This window comes from Mirounga leonina, unplaced genomic scaffold, assembly GCF_011800145.1.
Source record: "Mirounga leonina isolate KUSES-001 unplaced genomic scaffold, KU_Mleo_1.0 Mir_481, whole genome shotgun sequence".
Lineage (NCBI taxonomy): Eukaryota > Metazoa > Chordata > Mammalia > Carnivora > Phocidae > Mirounga > Mirounga leonina.
In genome coordinates, this window is record NW_023270773.1 from 234,062 (window position 1) to 258,405 (window position 24,344).

Here is a 24,344-nt window from a genome sequence, read left to right on the forward strand (position 1 = left end):
AATCGAGTCCTGCATCAGGCTCCTTGCTCAGTGGGGAGCCTGCTTCTCCCTCTGCCTGCTGCTCCCCTTGCTTGTTCTCGCTCTGTCTCTGACAAATAAATAAAATCTTAAAAAAAAAGACTCCATTTATATATATCTTCATAAATGCATGCATATGAAGATACTTCCAAAGGGGCAGTCACAGTTATCAGTAGGGTAGGATTTCAGTTGCTATTTAATTCTATTGTTATGTTTACTGATACTATTTGAAATTTATGGGCAACATGTATTTCTCTAAAAAAGCCAATTTCACTTTGTGGAAAAAAATTCATTTGATCACATACCTTTATATTTCTAGAAATCAAGCTTAAAAAATTACCATTTTAAAAAAAACAATTAGAAAGGAAATCATCAAGTATTGTCAGATATTTGAGAACAGAAAAAAAGCAAATAGCTAAGCCATCCTACAATTATGGTACATCCCTAAAAATAAATGTTTACTTCTCAAAATATTAACAAAGAATGTCATACCTTATGTCATACCAAATGCCTATGATGTACTGACCAAAGAGTAAAAAGGGAGAGTAGATTTATAATCTTACAAATATAATATGATCCCAGTTTTGTTCAGAAAGTGTACCTAACTTTTTAAATATGACAAGTAGTGAAATCTTTGATGTATTTTACATCTAATTGGTTCAGCTACAGAGATTGTTTTCTTCTTTATATTTCTGTACTACAGTGAACATCTAATCTTTTATAATAAAAAGGAAAAGGCCTGGGACTTTGGTATGTGAGCTGGACAAAGTCCCTGTTTGTAGAAAAGAGTGCTCCTTTCCAGAGAATGTTAAAATGGCATGAGCTAGAACATGAGCATCGACGTTTTCTTCGCCATGTTCTAATATTATCTATTCAGGCATCTTCTGAAGCACATGAACCTGCTACCTGCTGTTCCCCTCCCCCCGCTGATCCATATTTGTTCTAACTCATGTAGTGGGCAGCACATTCATACCTGCATAGCCACTGGGAAATCAGTCTGAGCCTCTGGAGGGAAAAACACATCCACAGCTTTCTTTACAAAAGGCTGGTTTCCTGTTGCAGGCTGTCCAACTTCAATTATGTGCAACTAGAGAAGAGATATAAGTCAATCCAAGTAAACATATTGGTGGCAGACTGATGCTAACCAATGCCCAGTGGGAAGCAGAGCCACAGCCCATGCTTTGTAGGGCTAATGATAAAACTTACATTCAAACAAAACAAGATAGTCTCTTGGCTGGAGTGCTCATGCTATTCACTAACCTGCTGCCCACCATCAAGGACACAGGAAAAACCAACACCAGAAACCTGAGCAACATTTAGTTCCAGCATGTTGGCCAAGTCCCCTCTCTGGGCTTTAGTGTAGAAGCCCATGAAACAAGGGGCTCTCCTGGACATGGCTCAGGCTAACAAAAATCTGTTAGCAGACAAGATCTTGTAACTGAATGCCAAACTCACAAGACAGTCGATTGTGCCAAAGGCCTGAGAGTTTCTCAAGGTTATGCTTGGGGGGAGTGAGGTGCATAAGAATCTTTGGAGAATCAGGAAGAATGAGAGTGGATAAGGGCCTCCATCGCTGCTTTTATCAGAACACCTTCAAGTTCCTCTCATCCAATGAAAATGTACCAAAGCTAAAACAAGTCTGGAAAAAATCAGTAGGGGTGAATCAGAGACACAAAACAAGGGTTGGGTGGGGGGGTGTGTCCAGCAGAAGAAACTGACAATTGTACACTTAGAGAATAGTTTGGATTTGGCCTGGCAGAGAGGAGGGGGGAAACACCAAAGAGGCTTGAGGTAAGCAGAGAGATGGGCTAGAAGGGGAGGGCTGATGTAACAAGCAAGCAGGGGCCACTGCGAGTTAAGATGCAGGGAGACTAGGGGCACCTGGGTGGCTCAGTTGGTTGAGCGACTGCCTTCGGCTCAGGTCATGATCCTGGAGTCCCAGGATCAAGTCCCGCATCAGGCTCCCTGCTCGGCGGGGAGTCTGCTTCTCCCTCTGACCCTCCCCCCTCTCATGCTCTCTATCTCATTCTCTCTCAAATAAATAAATAAAATCTTAAAATATATATATATAAGATGCAGGGAGACTAAAACTCCTAGCATACAGGCACTTTAAGAGAAATGGTAGTTTGGGAAAATTCTTTTTGAGGGGTGGGGTGGGTCTGAGGATCTAATAAATGACTATTCGCGGGGCGCCTGGGTGGCTCAGTTGGTTAAGCGACTGCCTTCGGCTCAGGTCATGATCCTGGAGTCCCGGGATCGAGTCCCGCATCGGGCTCCCTGCTCGGCAGGGAGTCTGCTTCTCCCTCTGACCTTCCTCCTTCTCATGCTGTCTCTCATTCTCTCTCTCTCAAATAAATAAATAAAATCTTAAAAAAAAAAATAAATAAATGACTATTCTCTAACCCAAATATGAGTAACAAGGGCCTCATCTGCCACAGATGTGAGACTTGCTAGCGGATGGACAGTGGCAACAGAACAGAATGGAGCTCAAGAACCATGGTTTCTTGCTTGGGAGTTGGGAAGGATGTTGGCACTGTCAACAGAAGTGGGGGCATGGGTAAGGAAGCCAGGCTTCTTTGGGAGGTGGTGGGAGAAGGGCGCAACTATGGACAAGTGGTACCTGACTGTGAGAAAGGAACAAGGAACTGGAGTCCAGACAAAACTCAGATCCACATGAGGAGACTACTGAGCCATTCCCATAAGTGCAGCTGGGCTGGATTGCAAGGGGCACAGGCTGAGAAAACTAGTGAAGGGAACCACACCTGCCACTGTGGTAGGGGAAGTGAGATTCAACCATAAAATGAGGCGGCACTTGGGAAGACTGCTGTGGGGGTCCCCGCCATGGAAGACCATTCCTAGCCACAGCTCTACCCTGAGGGGACCTGCCTGCCTCACAGCTGAGTCCAGGAGGTAAGTGGGCACACCTGTCTTACAGGGGGCTTGTTCTGGTGTGCTCTTCTTCACAGGGAGCTCGGTGGGACAGGTTCTGCCCTTGCAAGGATGCCTGTGGCTGCCCGGCTCTGTCTGTGACAAGGCAGAAAGCCTAAGTCTAAAGTGATAGGGTAGAGCAAGCTCTCTGTGCAGGCTGATATTTTTGCCTGACTCCTATTTTTCTACTGGTTCTCAACTAAGGAGGGCCTGATGTATATTACACAGGAGACCAAAGTATCCAATTAAGAATATTTAAGATGGGGCGCCTGGGTGGCTCAGTTGGTTAAGCGACTGCCTTCGGCTCAGGTCATGATCCTGGAGTCCCGGGATCGAGTCCCGCATCGGGCTCCCTGCTGAGCAGGGGGTCTGCTTCTCCCTCTGCCCTCTTCCCTCTCGTGCTCTCTGTCTCTCATTCTCTCTCTCTCAAATAAATAAATAAAATCTTTAAAAAAAAAAAAGAATATTTAAGATGAGGAAGTTTGGGACCACATACTGATTTAGTGTTCTTCTTTGGGGAACACTTCAGGGCTAGTGACCACCTCAAAATAATGATTTCATGAAGTATTACTGACAAGAGTATACTAAGATAAGGACCATGTTTTAGGGAGGCCACTCTTCAGGTGAATGATGCAACCCTGGAACCGCAGGTCTCCCCAACATCCTGAACTCTTATACCTCACATCTCTGCCCATGGCAGCCCTGCCAAACATGTGCTCGAGCCTAATAAAACTCAGCCTGCTCCCAGAGCATGGCCTCCTCTCTGCAGCTCCCCTGGGGTCCCACCCCAACCTCACCACCTGGCCAGAACCACATAGGACTCTCGCCTTAGGTTAGGATAGCATGCACTGGTTCTTTCACAGCTGTTGCCTCCATGAGACTGCTGTGTGAGAGCAGAAACCATGTGTGCCTAGCCCATGCTCAACAGACTCTCAATGAGGATTTTTAGGGCAAAGGGACCAATTAATTGGTAGCTGACCTCACGTTACTGATTTTACAAAGACTGGCTGTGAAACCACCAACATGACAATAGGTGAGTTGTTCTAAATACTGTTAAGAGCCTTTATTTACATGAAGCACCTGCAGACCGTTGCCCACTCCCAATTATAAACTGGTTTTGAAATGCTGGCTAAGTAGCTACCCAATTTACACTTGTAGAGACTCATAACACTGACTCAGGACATTTTTCTGAGGGAGAAGACAAAGTGGAGAGCTTACCTTGCCCCCTGCGGGACTACGTACAGCAAAGCAGAAAAGAGTGGCAGGCTTGGCATTCCCCTCACTCTTGAACTCTGCAAAAGCAGCAGCATGGCCTTCTATGGGTTGTGAAACCTTCCTGTCCACAGAGTAGAGCTGCATTGCCCCAACTACACGGTTTTGCTAAGACAAGACATTTTGCAATGAAAGAAAGAAAAGAGAGGATATAAATTGTTAAAACAAATGTTTCTAAAATGAAAGTCTCATACATTGATATAGTTTCTCTAATAAAAAAACAAGCCTGTTAGATATTAACGACACGATATAACTCTAAATTTGATGTGGAAAGATGGCTGCAAACACCAGGGAAAAAAATAAGACTACAAAACAGTAAGAGAGATGGTCCCAATTTGTTAAACGTAAAATGTGTGTATACACATAGGTATGCATTTATACGTATGTCTGTGTATATGTGTAACTGTACATTCAATGTTTGTATATGTAAATCTATATATACATACATTCTATGCATACACATAAATATTCATATAAAGTAAGTCTTGGGAAGAAAAACTCTAAAGTGTTAAAAGAGTAGTTTAATCAGGAGGAAGAGATTATGGGCTAATTTTGATAATTGGGTTTTCTGAAATTTATAAATAGCAAAAATTATATTTAATAAACCCCAATAAGGCTACTATCTTTTATAAAACATAGAACTTACATTTTCTAGCAAAGAATTTCAATGTATTTGTATCCGATGTCAAATGCTCAAAAAGCTAAGTAAAGAGACGTTTACAACTAAATGAGACATGACAGCATCACAGCTCAAGCTCCTAGAATTCAACAATCAAATCACCACCCCAGCCGAATGAGCCCCCATGCAGTCTATAGGTAAATTCAGATCCTCAGTGTATCTGCCACCTACCCCCACTCCTTAAAAAGGGAAACAAAGGCTTCAACATTTTTCTTTTTAAAGAACCTGTCCTTTATACTTTTGTACTGCAGAGACTTATGTTGAAGTACTATGCAAAGTACCAATTCATGCTACAACATGGATGAACCTTGAAAACATGTGAAGTGAAAGAAGCCATTCACAAATGGATATATGAAATATCCAGAATAGGGAAATCCAGAGAGACAAGAGTAGACCAGTGGTTGCCAAGGGCTGGAAGGAGGGAGAAATAGGGAAGCAACTGGTAGACAAATGTGTGCACTCTAACAGAAGAATGAACAAGAAAATTTTTAAGTAAGAGTAAGGACAGGACAAGACACTCCCTCCCAGGTGAGGATGGGAAGATTGGAGACAATACAGAGACAGTACCTTTGAATCCCAATGCTAGAGAAGACTAAAGCCAAGAAGAGGTGGGGCATAGCGAACACCTGAGATCAAGACTGAGACCTGGACTCTTGCACTGCCTGTCCTCATGGACCCACCCAGAGGCTACATGTCTAGCCTTGGGCCAGGGATCTGCTTCTGAGCTTTAAGGCTCCTGCCTGGTAAAGTCCACCTTGCAGGGGTGCTGAGTGTTGTGAGCTTTGGGAAAGGGCATATTGAGGACTGTAGCTGACAGAGACTCAATGCAAAAATGCTTCCTTTTGTGCCAGGCACCATGCAAGGGGCTAAGGATAAGGAAAATGAACGTGACCCAGACCCTTAAGGACACATGATAAGGGTTTCTGGCAAGGAAGCAGTAGAGGGTGCTAAGTGTTATGGCCCAGGATAGAGTAAGATGCTGTGACTCAGCTCTCTCAGTCTGGTAGGCCAGAAAGGTTTCCTGGTGACAGGTAAGCTGGAGTAGGAGGTCACAAGGTGAAAAGGAAAAGCTGTTTCTAAGGGGAAACATTTACAAACACTTAGACAGGAGGTTGCAAACTCTGGCCTGTGGGCCAAAATCCACCCTCCATGTTCTCCTCCTGTCTCCTTTTTGTTGAGATGACATTCACATAACCTAAAACTACCCATTTTAAAGGATTCAATTCAGTGGCATTTAGAACATTCACAATGTTGTGCATCTATCACCTCTGTGTAGTTTCAAAACATTTTCATCATCTAAAAAAATCCCTGTGCCATTAAAAGTTAGTCCCCATCTCCCTGCCCCCCAGCCCCTGGCAACCACCAGTCTTTGTCTCTACAGATTTACCTAAATATTCCATATAAATGGAATCAAAATATGTGGACTTTTGTGTCTGACTTGTTTCACTCAGTGAGGTTTTCCAGGTTTATCCATGTTGTAGCCTGTTTCAGTACTTCATTCTTTTTTAGGGCTGAGTGATATTTCATTTTATGTATAAATCACATTTTGTTTATCCATTCATCCAGTGATGAACATTTGGGTTGTTTTCATCTTTTAGCTGTTACAAATTATGCTACTATGAACATTTGTGCACAAGTTTTTGTATGGATGTGTTTTCATAATTTTTCTTGGATAAATGCCTGAAGGTGGGATTGCTAGGTCAAATGGTAACTTTATGTTAAATTTTTTGAGGAATCATCAATCTATTTTCCACAGGAGCTGAACCATTTTACATTCCCACTGACATACAAGGATTCCAATAACTCTGCACCCTTGCCAATACTCATTATTTCCCATTAAAAAAAAATTACAACCATCCCAATGGGTGGTACCTCATTGTGGTTTTGATTTGCAATTCCCCAGTGACTAATGATGTTGAACACCTTTTCATGTGCTTGTCAGCTATTTGTATATCTCTGGATAAATGTTCAAGTCTTTTTGCCCATTTTCTAATTGGGACATCTTTTTGTTGTTGAGTTATAAGTGTTCTCTATATACTCTAGATACTAGACTCTTCTCAGATACCTGATTTACAAACACTTCCATTCTGTAAGTCTTGTCTTTTCACTTTCTTGACCATGTCTTTTGATTCACAAATGTTTTTAATTTTAAAAAGTCCAATTTACCTATTTTTTCTTTTGTTGCTCATGCTTTGGGTATTATATCTAAAAATCCATAGCCAAATACAAAGTCATGAACATTCTTCACGTCTTCTTCTAAAGGTTTTACAATTTTGCCTCTTATACTTAGGTCTTCAATCCATTTTGAGTTTAGATTTTTAAAGATTTATTTATTTTGAGAGAGAGAGTGAGAGCTGGAGGAGGGGCAGGGGGAGAGAGAAAGAGAGAGAGAGAATCTTAAGCAGGCTCCAGGCCCAGCTCAATCTCACAACCCAGAGATCATGACCTGAGCCGAAATCAAGAGTTGGATGCTCAACCAACTGAGCCACCCAGGAGCCCTGAGTTAATTTTTATATATGGTGCAAGGTAGGAATCCAACTCCATTCTTCTGCATTTGAATATGCTGGTGTGCCAGCACCATTTGTTGAAGAGAATAGTCTTTCCCCATTGATTGGTCTTGCCACAATTATCACAACTCAATTGGCCAGGGGCGCCTGGGTGGCACAGTTGGTTAAGTGTCTGACTTGGTTTTAGCTCAGGTCATGATCTCAGGATCCTGGGATTGAGCTCCGCATCGGCATAGTGTCTGCTTGAGATTCTATTTCTCTCTCTCTGCCCCTCCCGCTCATGTTGTCTCTCTCTCTAAATAAATAAAATCTTTAAAAAAATCAATTGGCCACAGATGTACAGTTTATTCCTGGACTCTCAGTTCTATTCCATTGGTCTACATGTCCATCCTTATGCCCATGGGTTTTTGTTGTTATTGCTGAATACTTGTTTGATAGTATGATACAATAAGTCTTTGTCCCTTGTTCCTGGCACAGAACTCCTAAAACCCTTGAAATTTCCATGATGATGTACCTCTCACTCATATCACCATGACACAAAAGCTTAGGGGGGGCCTTAGATAGCTTCCAGTTTGGAACTTTCAGTCCCACCACATCCTGACCTCTAGGAAAGGGAATGGGGGCTGGAGACAGAGTTAATCACCAATGACCAATGAAAATCTACATAGAAACCCCTGAATTACAGAGTTCCAAGAGCTCCTAGCATCAAGGTGCTGGGAGGGTGGAGGGCTTATACCCCTCCATGCATACCCCTTTCCTCCCTGCCTTGCCTTATGCATCTCTTCCATTTGGCTGTTCCTAAGCTGTATTCTTTTTAATCAACCAGTAATAGTAAGTAAAGTGCCTTCCTGGGTTATAGGAGCCATTCTAGCAAATTAACAAACCGGATAAGGGGGTTGTGGGAACCCGATTTATAGCTTGTTGGTCAGAGGTGCTGGTGGCCTGGGACTTGAGACTGGCATCTGAAGGCATGGGGGCAGTCTTGTGGGATTGAACCCTTAACTTGTGGGGTCTGCACTAATTCTTGGACATCCAGTTGGGTGTCCACAGAGAATGAGAGAATTGTTGGTGTAGAAAAGCCAACACCTTTGGTGTCAGAAGTGTAGTGAGAATAAATACAGTTTTTAGCTTGGATTTTTTTGTTGGTTTTTATTTTTGTCAGTAAAGCACAAATAAGTAACACCGTGATTTATAATCTTTTCTTTTAAAATATTTTTCAAACACGATTTCCTTATAAATGACCATGATTCCTAAAGGTATATTTAACAACTTTATTGAGATATAATTCACTTACCATATAATTCATTCATTTGAAATATACCATCCAATGTTTTTTAGTTTATTCACAGGATTGTACAACCATCAACACAATGTACTTTCAAAACACTTTCATCCCTTAACAGAAACCTCATTAGCAGCCAATCCCCATTCCCACCTCCCACGCTCCACCCCCAGTCAAAGCAACTACTTATCCATTTTCTATCTCTGTAGATTCTGAATGTCTCATAAAAATGGAATCATACGTGGGTTTTTTTTTTGTGCTGACATGTTTCACTTAGCTTAATATTTCCAAGATTAAGCATGGTCATGGTATATAGCATATATCAGTACAGATGACTCTTGAGCAATGCGAGGGTTAGAGTCATGGACCCCTGACATAACCAAGTCCAGTATAACTTTTGATTCTCCAAAAACTTAACTACTAATAGCTTACTGTTGACCAGAAACCTTACCAATAACATATAGTCAAATAACACATATTTTGTATGTTACATTATACACTGCATTCTTAATAAAGCTAGAGAAAAGAAAATGTTGACAAAATATATTTACAGTACTATGCTGTATTTACTGAAAAAAATTTGTGTATAAGTAAACCCATGCAGTTGAAACCCATGTTGTTCAAGGGTCAACTGTATTTCATTTATTTTTATTGTCAAATAAATATTCAACTGTATGGATGTACATTTTATTTATGCATTTATCACCTTTTGGGTAAAGTAAATAATGTTATAACTGATGGTTTCCAGAGGGGAGATGGGTGGGTGGGTGGGGGAAATGGGTTAAATAGGTGATGCAAATTAAATTAAGGAGTGCACTTGTGATGAGCACCAGGTGTTGTACTGAAAGTGCTGAATCACTATACTGTACACCTGAAACTAATATTACACTGTATGTTAACTAACTGGAATTTAAATTAAAACTTAAGGGGAGGTGCACCTGGGTGGCTGTTTCAGGTACATGTCCCACTCTCAATTTTGGCTCACATCATGATCTCAGGGTTGTGGGATTGAGCTCTCTGCTGGGGTCCGTGCTCAGTGCAGAACTAAAGACTGTCTCCCTCTCCTTCTGCATGTCCCTCATTAGTGGCTCTAATATAAATAAATAAATCTTAAAACCCCAAAAACCTTAATGGGTGCCTAGGTGGCTCAGTCAGTTAAGCATCCAACTCTTGATTTCGACTCAGGTCATGATCTCAGGGTTGCCAGATCTAGCCCAGCACTGGGCTCTGCACTGGGCATGGAGCCTACTTAACTTTCTCTCTCTTCCTCTGCTCCTCCCTGCTCCCTCTCTAAAAAAAAAGTAAAACTTAAAAATATATATATATATAATATTGCTATGAACATTGTATATAAGTTTTCAGTAACAATTTTTATCTTTTTTTTAAAGATTTTATTTATTTGAGAGAGAGTGAGAGCCAGAGAGATCACAGAGGGAGAGGGAGAGGAAGAAGCAGACTTGCTACTGAGTAAAGAGCTTGATGTGGGGCTCGATCCCAGGACCCTGATATTATGACCTGAGCCAAAGGCAGACGCTTAACTTACTGAGCCACCCAGGTGCCCCAGTAACAATTTTTATCTTAAAGTCTATTTTATTTGATATTAAGAGAGCCAATCCGGCTCTTTTGGGTACAATTTGCATGGTATATCTTTTCCATCCTTTTTTCAACCTACTCTATCTTTGAATTTAAAGTGTGTCTCCAGTAGACAGCATATATAGTTGGATTATGGTTTGTTTGTTTTTTTAATATTCTGCCAATCTGGGGCAGACTGGATCTCTTTGAGGTTCCTGGTTATGTAGATTAATGGTTTTCATCAAATTTGCTACATTTGGGGCCATTATTTCTTCAAATATTCTTTCTTCCCCTTTCTCTCCTTCTTGTGGGACTTCCAGTATGTGTATTAGCCCACTTGATTACATTCCACAAATCTATGAGTTTTTTTTTTTTTTTTAAGTAGGCCCTGTGCCCAACATGGGGCTTGAACTCACAACCCTGAGACCAAGAGTTGTATGCTCTACCAACTGAGCCAGCCAGGCATCCCATAAGTTTTTTTTTTTTTTTTAATACTCCTGGCTCTTTATTGTTATGGTTTATGTGGAAAGACAATATTCTCATACTTTCCTTTAGTTTTTTGGGCATGCTTTCCATTAGTTCTTTGAAAATATTTAAAATAGCGACTACAATCTTTTTGAAAGTAACTCCAATGTCTGGGCTTCCTCAAAACAGTCTTTATTGAGTACTTTTTCCCCCTCTGAGTATGGGCTATACTTTGTTTTTTTTGCATATTTCATTTTTGCTGCTGTTGTTGGAAGCTAGAAATTTTAAATAACAAAGTGACAACTCTCGAAATCAGATACTCCTCCCCTTCCTGGGCTTATTGTAGTTTAACAAATTTCCTGAACTAATTCTGCAGAGTCTGTATTCTTTGTCATATGTGGTCACTGAGGTCTCTACTGAGCTTAGTGGTCAGTTAATAATTTGAAAGAGATTCCTTAAATGCCTTGAGGCTCAGCCTTTGCTGAGAGAGTGTATGTGTGTTGAGACATGCCTTCAATACTCTGGCAGGCAGCTTACAATACTGCATTGGCCTTCAGCCTTCACATCCTGCTTGTACAGAGCCTCAAGATCAGACAGAGCTTACGGCCTTGTCAATTCTTTCTTGGGCAGGTGCACAGCTCTGTGCATGTACCTGGTCTTCTAGATTCCCAAGAATATGCTGAAACTTTTGAAAGCCCCCTATGAACATCTCATTCCACAGCTTTTCCTTTTAATTTTTTTTTTTAAAAAAGGGTTTCTTTTTTTTTTTTTTAAGATTTTATTTATTTATTTGAGAGAGAGAATGAGAGAGAGCAAGCACATGAGAGGGGGGAGTGTCAGAGGGAGAAGCAGACTCCCTGCCAAGCAGGGAGCCTGATGCGGGACTCGATCCAGGGACTCCAGGATCATGACCTGAGCCGAAGGCAGTCGCTTAACCAAATGAGCCACCCAGGCTCCCCCTTTTAATTTTTTTTAGCTGGCTTCTTATTTGCCTCAACTATTAACATCCCCACAGGCAGCTGTGATATTAAACAATTGCTGCTGATGGTGTATCACAAGTGTCCCAGGAGACAAGGCCATTTGCACTGAGCAAGAGTGAGTCAAGTCAAATAAAAGGCAAGGTCTGTGAATGGAGATTTCCAAAAAACTACTAGACAGGTCATATAATGACATTTATCTGGGAAAGGTGCTTTTGGGGGAGGTCTAAACCATTCTTGCCTCCTTTAGAGGCTGTAAGGTTGCTGTATTTCACCAACTGGTGGAGATGTTGGTTCTCAAGGCCATCAGAACACTGTACAGAGGGGGATGGGAATAGCACAAGTTAAAATGTCACCAAGCTTGCTATTCTGAGATGTAGCAAATTTTCTTAAATAAAAGTTCTTTGGATTTTTGTAAGCCTGTGGTTAATTTCCAGAACTCTGAAAAAGCTGATTTTGAGAATTTCTGCCAGCACTGCTTTTATGGAGGAGATTTTCAAAGGTCCTTACTTCACCAGTCCTGCTGATGTCCTGTGTGTAGTATTATATGTGGATGTATATTTACATTTTTCTTGGGTATATAACTGGGAGTGGAATTCCTAGGTCACATGGTAACTCCACATTTAACTTTTTGAAGAATTGCTAAACTATTTTCCATCATAGCTGTGTGTTTTACATTCCCACCAGCAATGTATGAGGGTTCCAATTTCTCTACATCCTTGGCAACATTTGTTACTGGTGATCTTTTTTATTATAGCCATCCTAGTAGGTGTGAAGTGACACCACATTTTGTGGGGGGGGTTCTGTTTTGTTTGTTTTTTAAGTAAGCTCTATGCCCAACGTGGGGTTTGAACTCATGACCTTGAGATCAAGAGCGGCATGCTCTACTGACTGAGCCAGCCAGCCACCTCACATTGTGTTTTCAATTTATATTTCCATGGGGCACCTGGGTGGCTCAGTTGGTTAAGCGTCTGCCTTCAGCTCAGGTCATGATCCCAGGGTCCTGGGATCGAGCCCCGCACTGGGCTCCTTACTCAGTGGGGAGTCTGCTTCTCTCCCTCTGCTTGCCGCTCCCTGACTGTGCTCTCTCTGTGTCAAATAAATAAATAAAAATCTTTAAAAAAAATTTATATTTCCACAATGACTAATGATGTTGAACATCTTTTCATGTGTTATTGGCCATGTAGATAGCTTTTTGGAGAAATATCTGTTCAAATCATTTATCTATTTGTAAACTGGATTATTTGGCCTTTTTTATTATTGAGTTGTAAGATTCTTGATATATATATTCTGGATACAAGTCCCTTATCAGATATATGATCTTGATATATTTTCTCCAAATGGCAGGTTATTTTTTCACTTTCTTGATGGTATCATTTATAGCACAAAAGATTTTAATTTTGCTTTTATATATTTTTCTTTTGTTGCTTATGCTTTTGATGTTGTATCTGCAAAGGTTCTGCTTAACTCAAGGTCACTAAGATTTGTTCCTACATTATCTTCTAAGAGTTTTACAGCTTCAGCTCTTACATTTGGGTCTGATCCATTTTGAGTTAATTTTTAGTATGATGAGAGGAAGGTGCTCAGTTTCATGCTTTTGTATATATGGATATCCAGTATCCCCAAACCATTTGTTGAACAGACTATTCCTTCCTCTGTTGAACTGTCCTGGCATCCTTATCAAAAAAATCAACTGACCATAAATGTAAGGGTATTATTTCTGGACTCTCAATTCTACCTTATTGATCTACATGTCTATTCCTATCTTGGTACCATACTGTCTTTTTTTTTTTTTTAAAGATTTTATTTATTTATTTGAGAGAGAGAATGAGAGAGAACACATGAGAGGGGATAGGGTCAGAGGGCAAAGCAGACTCCCCGCCAAGCAGGGAGCCCGATGTGGGACTCGATCCAGGGACTCCAGGATCATGACCTGAGCCGAAGGCAGCCGCTTAACCAACTGAGCCACCCAGGCGCCCGGTACCATACTGTCTTGATTACTGTAGGTTTGTTGCAAGCTTTGAAATTGGGAAGTATGAGTACTCTTATTTTGTTGTTTTCATCAAGACTGTTTTGGCTATTTTGAGTTCCTTGCAATTCCATATGAATTTTAGGCTCAGCTTATCAATTTCTAAAAAGAACTTAGCTGGTATTCTGATAGGGATTACAGTGAATTTGCAGATCAATCTGGGGAATATTAACATCTTAAAAATATTAACTATTATGATCCATGAACACGAGATGTTTTCCCATTTATTTAGATCTTCCTTAATTACTTTCAACAGTGTTTTGTAGTTTTAAGGATATAAGTTATATACTTCCTTTGTTAAATTTATTACTAAATATTTTATTCTTTTTGAGGCTGTGAATGAAATTTCATTTTTGAATTGTTCATTGCGAGTGTGTAGGAACACAATTGATTTCTGTATACTGATCTTACACTCTGTAACCTTGTACTTATTTGTTAGTTCTAGATTTTTTTTTACTAGATACCTTAAGATTTTCAATATATAAAACCATGTCATCTGCAAACAGAGATAGTTTTAATTCTTCCTTTCAAATCAGGATGCCTCTTGTTCTTTTTCTGATCGCTCTAACTAGATCTCTAGTCTGATGTTGAACAAAAGTGGCAAAAGTGGCTATCTCTGTCTTGTTCTGATCTTGGGAAAACTTTCAGTCTTTCACTATTAAGAATGATGCTAGTTGTGTGTTTTTCCTTAGATGCCCTTTATCAGGTTAAGGAAGTTCTTTTCTATTCCTAGTTTGTTGAGCATTTTTATCATGAAAGGTGTTGGGTTTTATCATATGCTTTTTCTGTCTCTGCTGAGGTGACCAAGTGGTTTTTGTCTTTTATTCTATTAATACTGTTCATTATTTTAATTGATTTTTGGATATTAAACCTACCTGGTATTCCCAGATAAGTCCCACTTGGTCATGACATACAATTAGTTTTATATGTTGCTGGATTCCATTCACTAGTATGTTGTTGAAGATTTTTGCATCTATAATCAGAGGAGATAGTGGCCTGCGGTTTTCTTGTGATGTCTTTGATTGCTTTTGGTATCTGGCTACTAATGGCCTCACAGAATGAACTGAGACGTATTCCCTCCTCTTCTATGTTTGGAAAAGTTTGTGAAGGACTAGTACTAATTTTTCTTTGAATATTTGGTAGAATTAACCAGTGAAGCCATCTGGGTCAGAGTTTTTCTTTGTGGGTAGTTTTTTCATTACTAATTGAGTGTCTTAACTTGTTGTATAGGCCTATTCAGATTTTCTATTTCTTCTTGAGTCATTTTCAGTAATCTATGTCTTTCTGGGAATTAGTCCTTTCATCTAAGTTATCTAATTTACTGGAATACACTATTCTTAGTATTCTCTACTAATCCTTTTTATTTCTGTATGGTTTGTCCCACCTGTTTTGGTAAATAAAGTTGTATTGGCATAAAGCCATGGCCATTCACTTACTATGGCTGCCTGTACTAAAACTTCACAGTTGAGTAGTTGTGACAGAAACCAAATATTTTTGGCCCACAAAGCAAAAAACATTTACTACCCAAGCCTTTATAGAAAAAATATGCTGACCTCTGGCTAAGAAGAATAAAATAATACTTGAAGTACTCAGGTCAAACTGAAGCAAAGTGCTTTTGAGAAAGTATTAGAGGCAGTTAAAAAGTGTGGAATGAATTAACTGTGATCTAGTTTTATTTATAAGTATCAGCTCAAAGCTTCATTCCAACCCCTCAGACATCATCATTTCTAGGGAAACAAACACATTTCCAGACCAGATTCAGTATAAAGACTGAGCTTCTTGGGGGAAATCGGAGGGGTAGACGAACCATGAGAGACGATGGACTCTGAAAAACAAACTGAGGGTTCTAGAGGGGAGGGGGGTGGGAGGATGGGTTAGCCTGGTGATGGGTATTGAGGAGGGCACATTCTGCATGGAGCACTGGGTGTTATGCACAAACAATGAATCATGGAACACTTCATCTAAAACTAATGATGTAATGTATGGGGATTAACATAAGAATAAAAAAAAAAAGACTGAGCTTCTTGAAATAAAGAGGAAATTCAAAAACAAAAAGTATTTAGGGCAAGTATTTGGGAAGAGTGATAAATACTATATTGTGACTAGTTTTGTTCCTTAGTTGAGGGTCCTGTAAATCTAGGGGCCTCTTTCTGAAAGCAACATAAAGGCTCAAAAAGCATAGCTTTCTCACTGACTCTTGAATAGCATGAAGGGCTAGGGAAGAGAGATCTTCCATCTCCCCTCCTGGCTTCACAAAGGTACAGTGAATCAGTTTTATCTTTAAATGCCCATACCACCTTGCAAATTTACCATGACAGCATATGTCATACAGATTTTACCTGTTTGTGACTCTCTCGCAATTCATCCCAGCACCTGCAGGCTCTGTGTAAGGTACACTCCTCAACCCTCACATCACAAACACTCCCCGACTTCATCTCCATTAGCTACACCTGAACTGTCTGCAATCTCTGCCTACCATAAGGGCCAGCAACATCCAATTCCTTTCAGCAGGAAACCAAAGGTAGAGTTCCCACATGAGGAAAAACTCCGTAAATAGCATCTATCTACAGTTAGTAACTCCCAAGAGGAAATTATTCCAGCTAACAGGTGATACATCACAGAAAACGTCCTAGGTGTAAAATTATTCCTTTTATGGAAGCCTGGGCAATCAGACCCTAACAAGCTGCTATGGGTGAATCATTATAATGTTATTATCATGTGTAGGAGCAATGGGAATGCCCATTATTCCAGATATGATGTGAAGTTTCCTACAAATATATTGTCATTCCAGCTTAACCCTCAGCCCTGACAATAAGAAGTAACTGGGGCTGAATGGACGCCATGGGCCTATCACTAAAAGGCTCTGTGACTAAGTAAGTCCCTTAAATTATACCAAATAACTACCAGGTTACCTGAGGAGACAAACTTGCCAGTGTAATACAAAGATGAAGGGTTAGAGCAAAGGTACTTCAACTCTCCCTCATCTATGCCTCATTCTGAGATAAATGCTAGGCCATCATCGAACTCTCCCCTCCCCGAGAGGCGTCCCATACATCACCAAGTTCTAGCTATTTCACCTCTAAAATCTCAAGCCTTGCCTTGCCTCGGGCACCTGGCTGGCTCAGTCATTAGACCATGTGACTCTTGATCTTAGGGTTGTAAGTTTTAGCCCCACATTGACTGTTGAGATATAAAATCTTAAGCTTTGCCTATCCTGTTCATCTCCAACACCAGTGCTTCCATCTAAATCACACATGGCTCACTTCTCCTGGGAGTTGCAGAGTGGAGGAGACTCCCAAAGTGGAGAGAAGTATTCTTTCCATCTTTGCTCACTCTTCACCTTTCTCATCCATGTCTTTACTCCAGAACATGCTATATGGCTTTCTTCCTGTATCTGCCTGTTAACTAGCTTCCCAGCCTCCAGTCTTCGTGGTGGTCCCTCCTCAACATCACTGATTGCATTATTTCGACCCCATTATGCTGCAGAGAAGGAAAATAAATCATATCACTCTCACTTGAAAATCTGCTGCAGAATTCCAACTGCCAGCAGCATGTACCTCAGTCTTGCCCCCACCCATCTCTCAGCCTTGCCCATCTAGCTGCCTCTTATGCATCCTATAGGTATCAGCCAAAGTGATGACCCTAGACTCCCAGAAAGAGCCATTCACACAGTTTCCTTTCTAAGTGCACTTTTATAGCTGGCAAAATGCAGCTTAGAGGCCCCCTCTGTTGTGGGTCCTCTCTGACCTACAGTATTCTCTTATGGCTCCCACAGTACTCTCTTCAAATGTCTGACAGTCTTCTAAGTGCTAGAATCCCACATTTATACTTTTCCCACTAGGCTATGGAAGACCATTCAATGGCCAGAATTAGCTAATAAAGATCTAAAGCCAAACATCCTGTAGTCAAGTATCTGGTGACTGGATTAGCCACTAGGAATGAAAAAAGGAAGCAGAGGGCACCTGGGTGGCTCAGTCGTTAAGTGTCTGCCTTCGGCTCAGGTCATGATCCCAGGATGCTGGGATCGAGCCCCGCATCAGGCTCCCTGCTCAGCGGGAGGCCTGCTTCTCCCTCTCCCACTCCCCCTGCTGTATTCCCTCTCTCCCTGTGCCTCTCTCTGTCAAATAAATAAATAAAATCTTAAAAAAAAAAAAGGAAGCAGAGCAGAAAGTTACCACTTTCATCATGAAAGTATATGAATTAGTAGGGCGCCTGGGTGATGCAGTCAGTTTTAAGTGTCCAACTCTTGGTTTTGGCTCAGGTTGTGATCTCAGGGTTGTGAGATCAAGCCCCACATATCAGGCTCTGTGCTCAGTGAGGAGTCTGCTTAAGACTTTCTCTCCCTCTCCTCCCTCTGCCTCTCTCTCCTGTGCCCGCTTGCTCTCTCTAAAATAAAAAAATAAATCTTTAAAAAAGTATATGAATTAGTAATATTCCATTAAAGCCCTTAAAATAGAGTCCCAAAACTACTTCCCATAAACCTACAGGTTCCAAGTGGCTCTACAAAATTCCTCAACAATTCACTTCTCAAAACTGTGCCCGAAATTGTTTACAGGATGAATATCTGTAATCTGACGGAGTACAGTAGAGTCAATGGGCCAAAGTTAAATTAAAATTCTTACATGATCCAAAGTTTGGATTTCTTGTAACCTCTATTTCTCTTAGGCCTGGGCCTATTTCTTCTGCCTCACACCTGTACCAACTTCAGTATAACACCTCTACATTGCATCAGACCAATTCCTGAAGGCAGCCAAAAGCTTACCTGAGCCGAGATGCCAATGAGGAGCAGCCACTTCTGGTACTCGTCAGTCCGGTAGTGGATCATCTGGCACCCTGCCAAACTGGCATGTCTATCAAACATCTTCACGGGTTGAGAGTCACCTTCCATGCTCCAGTGGTAGACTGTGGTCTCAGTCACCAGGGCAACAGTGTTCACAGAGACCCATTTCCAGAAAACCACCTCTTCTGCCATTGTATGAGACTTCATTTTACTCTTCATTTCAATATTAAAGATTTGAAGTGTCTTCCCAGCTAGTATTTGATGTGATGAAGATTAGAGAAAGATAAAAATATGAAAGACAAATTTACACTCTTAATTCTGAATCCTTTTGATATTACTCTAAGTTGTACTACTTACAGCTAATCTTAGATTAAGAAGGGAAAAGAGCTGCCTGAGTGCAATTAACGACACTTTGATGTCTTAATATTGAGAAGAGTCTTCTTCTTCAGAAGAATGTAAAAGTGTATGAATACAGAATGTATGAATAACAATCAGAAATTAGTTCTTTGGAAGCAACTATCAAGACAATCAGTTTTAAATTGGTATCTTCTAGTTTTAAAATACTTTCCTGGATAAGTTAGCAAAAACAAGACATTCTTTCTTTGTCTGGTGTCTCCAACTTTTAGGAAAGAATACTATCATCCCTTCAAATTAAACATCTCCAGATAACAGGGTCATTTTGTCTTAAATTCTTAAAAGCTGTCAAATAGAATTTTCTACAATGTTGGAAACGTTCTGTACTTGCACTACCAGTACAGAAGACACTAGCTACATGTGGCTATTAGGCATTTGAAATGTGTCTGGTAAGACACATTTAAGGAAACTGAACTTTCACTTTCATTTAACTTCAATTAATTTAAATTGAAACAGCCTCACATGGCTAGCATCCAATAGGACAGCTAGGTTTTAGAAAAAGGCTTTAGCATCCATCCTCTGGCAAGAGACTCATATTGTTTCCACCTCTGATAAAAAGCTGAGTTCTGATCTTTGTATCTGCAAAACTGAAAGCTAACATGAAATATTGCTTCTCCCCAAATCAGGACAAACACAAGGATTATTTCTCTGACCACTTCTATCTGGCACTGTACTGGATGTCCTAGGTACTGTAATAATGCAAGAAAAGTGAAAGGCATAAAGATGAAGAAGGAAATAAAACTGCATTTATTCACAGACAACATAACTGTTTACAAAGACAATCCTAAGGAATTGACCAATCTACAAAGCCATTATCAGAACTAATAGGTGACTATTAACAACACTGCAGGGTATGAGGTCAATATACAAAAATATCAATTGAATTTCTAGAGGCCAGTAGCAAACAATTTGGAAATAAAATTTTTAAAAGAACTGTAATATCACTAAAAGGAAAAAAAATCCCTGTCAACCAACAATCCTATATCCAGCAAAACCGTCTTTCAAATATGAGGGAGAAAATAAGACATTCCAAGATAATAGAAGCTAAGGGAGTTTGTTACTACTAGCATTAAAGGAAGTCCTGCAGATTGAAATGAAAGGACATTAGATAGTAACTTAAATCCACATGAAGAAATAAAGATCTCAATAAAGGTAAATACATGGGTAATTATAAAAGCTTGTACTACTGTAATTTTGGTTTATAACCCCACTTTTTGTTTTCAACATGATTTAATAGACTAAAACATTAAAAAATCAATGAGTAGTCTAAAAGCTAGTATTATAACTGGTTTGTAACTACACTTTTTGTTTTCAGTGTAACTCAAGAGATAAATGCATTAGAAAGAATTATTCATTTATATTTTTGGATAAATTATGTATAAAGATGTAATTCTGTGACAGTAACAATAAAAGAGGGGGGATGGAGATGTAAAGGAACAGAATTTTTGTATGTTATTGATGTTAAGCTGGTAAAATTTCAAATTAAACTGTTATAACTTCAGGATGTTAAATATAGTCCCATAGCAAACATAAAAAATAGCTATAGAATGTACACAAAAGAAACAAGAAGAAATTTAAATGTTTTCATGAAAAAAAATCAACTAAATATAAGCAAAGATAGTAATGCAGGAAATGTAGGACAAAAAAGTATAAAGTATATAGAAAACAAATAGTAAAATGATAGAAGTCCTTCCTCATCAGTAATACATTAAATGTAAATGGATCAAAAGACATAGACTGGCAGGCCGCCTGAGTGGCTCAGATGGTTAAGCGTCTGCCTTTGGCTCAGGTCATGATCCCAGGGTCCTGGGATTGAGCCCCGCATTGGGCTCCCTGCTCAGCGGGGAACCTGCTTCTCCCCCTGCTCATGTTCTTTCTCTCTCTCTGTATCTCTGTGTCTCAAATGAATAAATAAAAAAACCTTAAAAAAAACCCAAACATAGACTGGCAGAACAGATATAAAAACATGATTCAACTATATGCTGTCTACAAGACTCACTTTAGATCCAAAGACACAAAGAGGTCAAAAGTGAAAGGATGAAAAAAGATATTCCATGTAAATTGTAATCAAAAGAGAGCAGGGATGGTTAATTTCACACAAAATAAACTTTGAATCAAAAAAGACTGAAAGCAACAAAGAAACACATCATGCTAAGTGAAATAATCCAGTCATAAAAAAACAAATACTGTATGATTCTACATATATTAGGTATGTAGACTAGCCCAAATCATAGAGACAGAAAGTAGAATGGTGGTTTCTGGGGACTGGGAGAGGAAGGAATGAGCAGATACTGTTTAATGAGGACAGTGTTTCAGTTTTGCAAAAGGAAAATAATTCTGAAGGTGGATGGTTCTGATGGGTGTACAACAATATGAATGTATTTTAAGACCACTGAACTATACACTAAAAAATGGTTAAGATAATAAATCTCATTATATGTATTTAGCCACAATTCTTAAAAAATGAAAAAACCTGGAGATTTCAATACCCCAGTCTCAATAATAAAACAACTATACAGAAAAATATACTTAAACACTATTGACCAATTCTACCTAACATCTTTACAACACATTAGCCAACAAGAAAATACAATACATTCTTTCCAAGTATATCTGAAACATATTCTAAGATAGATCATATGCTGGGCTATAAAAAAAAGTCTTAAGAAATTTTAAATTTTGAAATCATATGAAATAAGTGATCTGATTACAACAAAATTATTAAAAATCAACAAAGTGTGAGATATTCCCAAACTCTGGAATTCAACCACACACTTCTAAATAACCCAGGGGTCAAAGAAGAAATTACAAACAAAATCAGAAAATATATGGAAGTGAATTAAATAAAAAGTACAACATATCAATTTTGGGGTTGCAGCTAAGGCAGTACTTAAAGAAAAATATATTATTTTAAGCATCAAGATCAGAAAAGATCTCAAATCAATAAAGTAAGTTTCCATGTTAATAAACTACAAAAAGAGCAAACTAAACCCAAAGCAACAAAAAATAAGAAGAGTAGAGCAAAAATCAAGGAAAGAAAAAAGAAAAATAATAAAGAAAAATCAATAAAACAAAAGTTGGCTTTTCACAACAATCAAGAAAATGGGACGCCTGGGTGGCTTAGTCAATTAAGCATCTGCCTTCAGCTCAGGTCATGATCCCAGCATCCTGGGATTGAGTACCGCATCAGGCTCCTTGCTCAGTGGGGAGTCTGCTTCTCCCTCTGCCTGCCTGCTGCTTCCCCTGCTTGTGCTCTCTCGCTCTGACAAATAAATCAATGAAATCTTAAAAAAAAAAAAAAAAAGAAAATGGACAAGCCTTAGACTGATCAAGAAAAAAAGATAAGACCCAAATTACCAAAATCAGAACTAAAGAGAGGACATCATAGGTGATCTTGAAAAAATTAAAAGGATTATGAGTGAGTAGTATGAACAATTTTATGTCAACACATTAGAGTGACTTAAATAGAGGACTTGGACATAAATTCCTAGAAAGAAAATTACCAAAACTGACACAAGAAAGAAAATCTGAACAGATTTACAGCAAGTAAAGGAATTCTTAGTTTAAAATCATCTAACAAAGAAAAACCCAAGCTCAGAAGGCGTTCACTGTTGAATTCTATCAAATACTCAAAGATGGTAAAGTAACAAATGTTTCACAAACTCAGAAAGCGGAAAAGGGACCACTTCCCACCTCATTCTGTAAGGCCAACACTAACCTAATTCCAAAGTCAGAGACATCACAAGAAACCACAGACCAATTATCACAAAAATAGACAGAAAAGTCCTTAAAATAGGAGTAAACCAAATCCAGCTACATATAAAAACAATCATGGGGCACCTGGATAGCTCAGTCCGTTAAGCCTGTGACTCTTGGTTTCGGCTCAGGTCATGATCTCAAGGTTGTGAAATCGAGCTGAACCCTGTGTAGGGCTCCGCGCTCAGTGCAGAGTCTGCTGGAGATTCTCTCCCTTTTCCTCTTCCTCCCCTACTCCTCCCCCCCCCCCCCCCCCCCCCCCCCCCCCCCCCGCACGCTCTCTCTCTAAAAATAAATAAATAAAATCTTAAACTATTTTGAGGGGCGCCTGGGTGGCTCAATCATTAAGCGTCTGCCTTCGGCTCAGGTCATGATCCCAGGGTCCTGGGATCGAGCCCCGCATCCGGCTCCCTGCTCTGCGGGAAGCCTGCTTCTCCCTCTCCCACTCCCCCTGCTTGTGTTCCCTCTCTCGCTGTATCTCTCTCTGTCAAATAAATAAATAAATAAAATCTTAAAAAAAAAAAAAAACTATTTTGAAAAATATGAAGTTGAAATACCAACACTATCTGATTTCAAAGTTACCATAAAGCCATAGTAATCAGGTAACTGGCACAAGGTTGGGCATATGGATCAATGAAACAGAATTGAGAGTCCAGAAATAGATCTTTCTATTTACGGTCAATTGACTTTTACCAAAGGTGCCTAGATAATCAATGGGGAAGAATAGTATTTTCAACAAATGGTTCTGGGTGGGACAACTGAATGCCCCTACCCCACCAAAAAAGGAGGAGGGGGAGGGGGAGGTAGCAGCGAGGAAGAAGAAGTCGAAGAAGAGGAAGAAGAGGAAGAAGCAGCAGTAGCAGCAGCAGCTTACATCCTTACCACACACCATACACAAAAATTAACTCAAAACAGACTATGGACCTAAATATAAGAGTTAAAACTAAAAAACCACTAGAAGAAAAAATAGAAAATCATCATGATCTTGGGTTAGGCTAAACACTCTCAGGTAGGACTCCAAAATCATGATCCATTAAAGAAAAAAACTGGTAAACTGGACGTTATCAAAATTAACCAACTGAGCCACCCAGGTGCCCTGGACGTTATCAAAATTAAATTTTTTTCTTCAAAAGATACATTAGGAAAATAAAAAGATGAGCTACAAATTGGGAGAAAATATGCAGATCACACAGTTGATACATAAAGAACCCTTAAAATTCAATAAGACAAATAAGCCAGCTAAGAAATGGACAAAAGATTTAAACAGACACTTCTCTAACAAGATACATGAATGGCAAAAAAATAAAATAAAAAAGATATACAAATGAAATTGCTATAATAAAAAAGACAATATCAAGTTTGCATATATGTTGCAAAAACTAGAATCCTCATACATTGTTGGCAGGAATGTAAAATGGTACAGCCATTCTGGAAAACAGTTTGGTGGTATCTTAAAAAGCTAAAAACATTTACCATATGATCCACCAATTCCACTCCTAGATATACATCCACACAAAGACCTGAAGGCAAGTGTTCATAGCAGCAATATCCTTAATGGCCAAAAACTGGAACCAATCCAAATGTCCATTAAATTGGTAAACAGAGAAACAAAATGTGATATATCCATGGAAAAATGGAGTACTGGAATCTTACTCAACCATAAAA

General features: G+C 39.5%; 1 protein-coding gene across 6 annotated transcripts in view; it reads right to left on the reverse strand.

Moving 5' to 3' along the window:
• Positions 1–24,344, reverse strand: part of CLTCL1 (clathrin heavy chain like 1) — a 100,579-nt gene that overhangs the window by 59,250 nt on the left and 16,985 nt on the right. For all 6 annotated transcript variants that reach the window (XM_034989108.1, XM_034989109.1, XM_034989106.1 and 3 more), the window contains exons 3-5: positions 18,492–18,760; positions 4,165–4,326; positions 992–1,105 (exon numbers count right to left, since the gene is read on the reverse strand). In XM_034989108.1, coding sequence (XP_034844999.1) covers positions 992–1,105; positions 4,165–4,326; positions 18,492–18,760 — 545 coding nt within the window. The remainder of the gene's footprint in view (positions 1–991; positions 1,106–4,164; positions 4,327–18,491; positions 18,761–24,344) is intronic.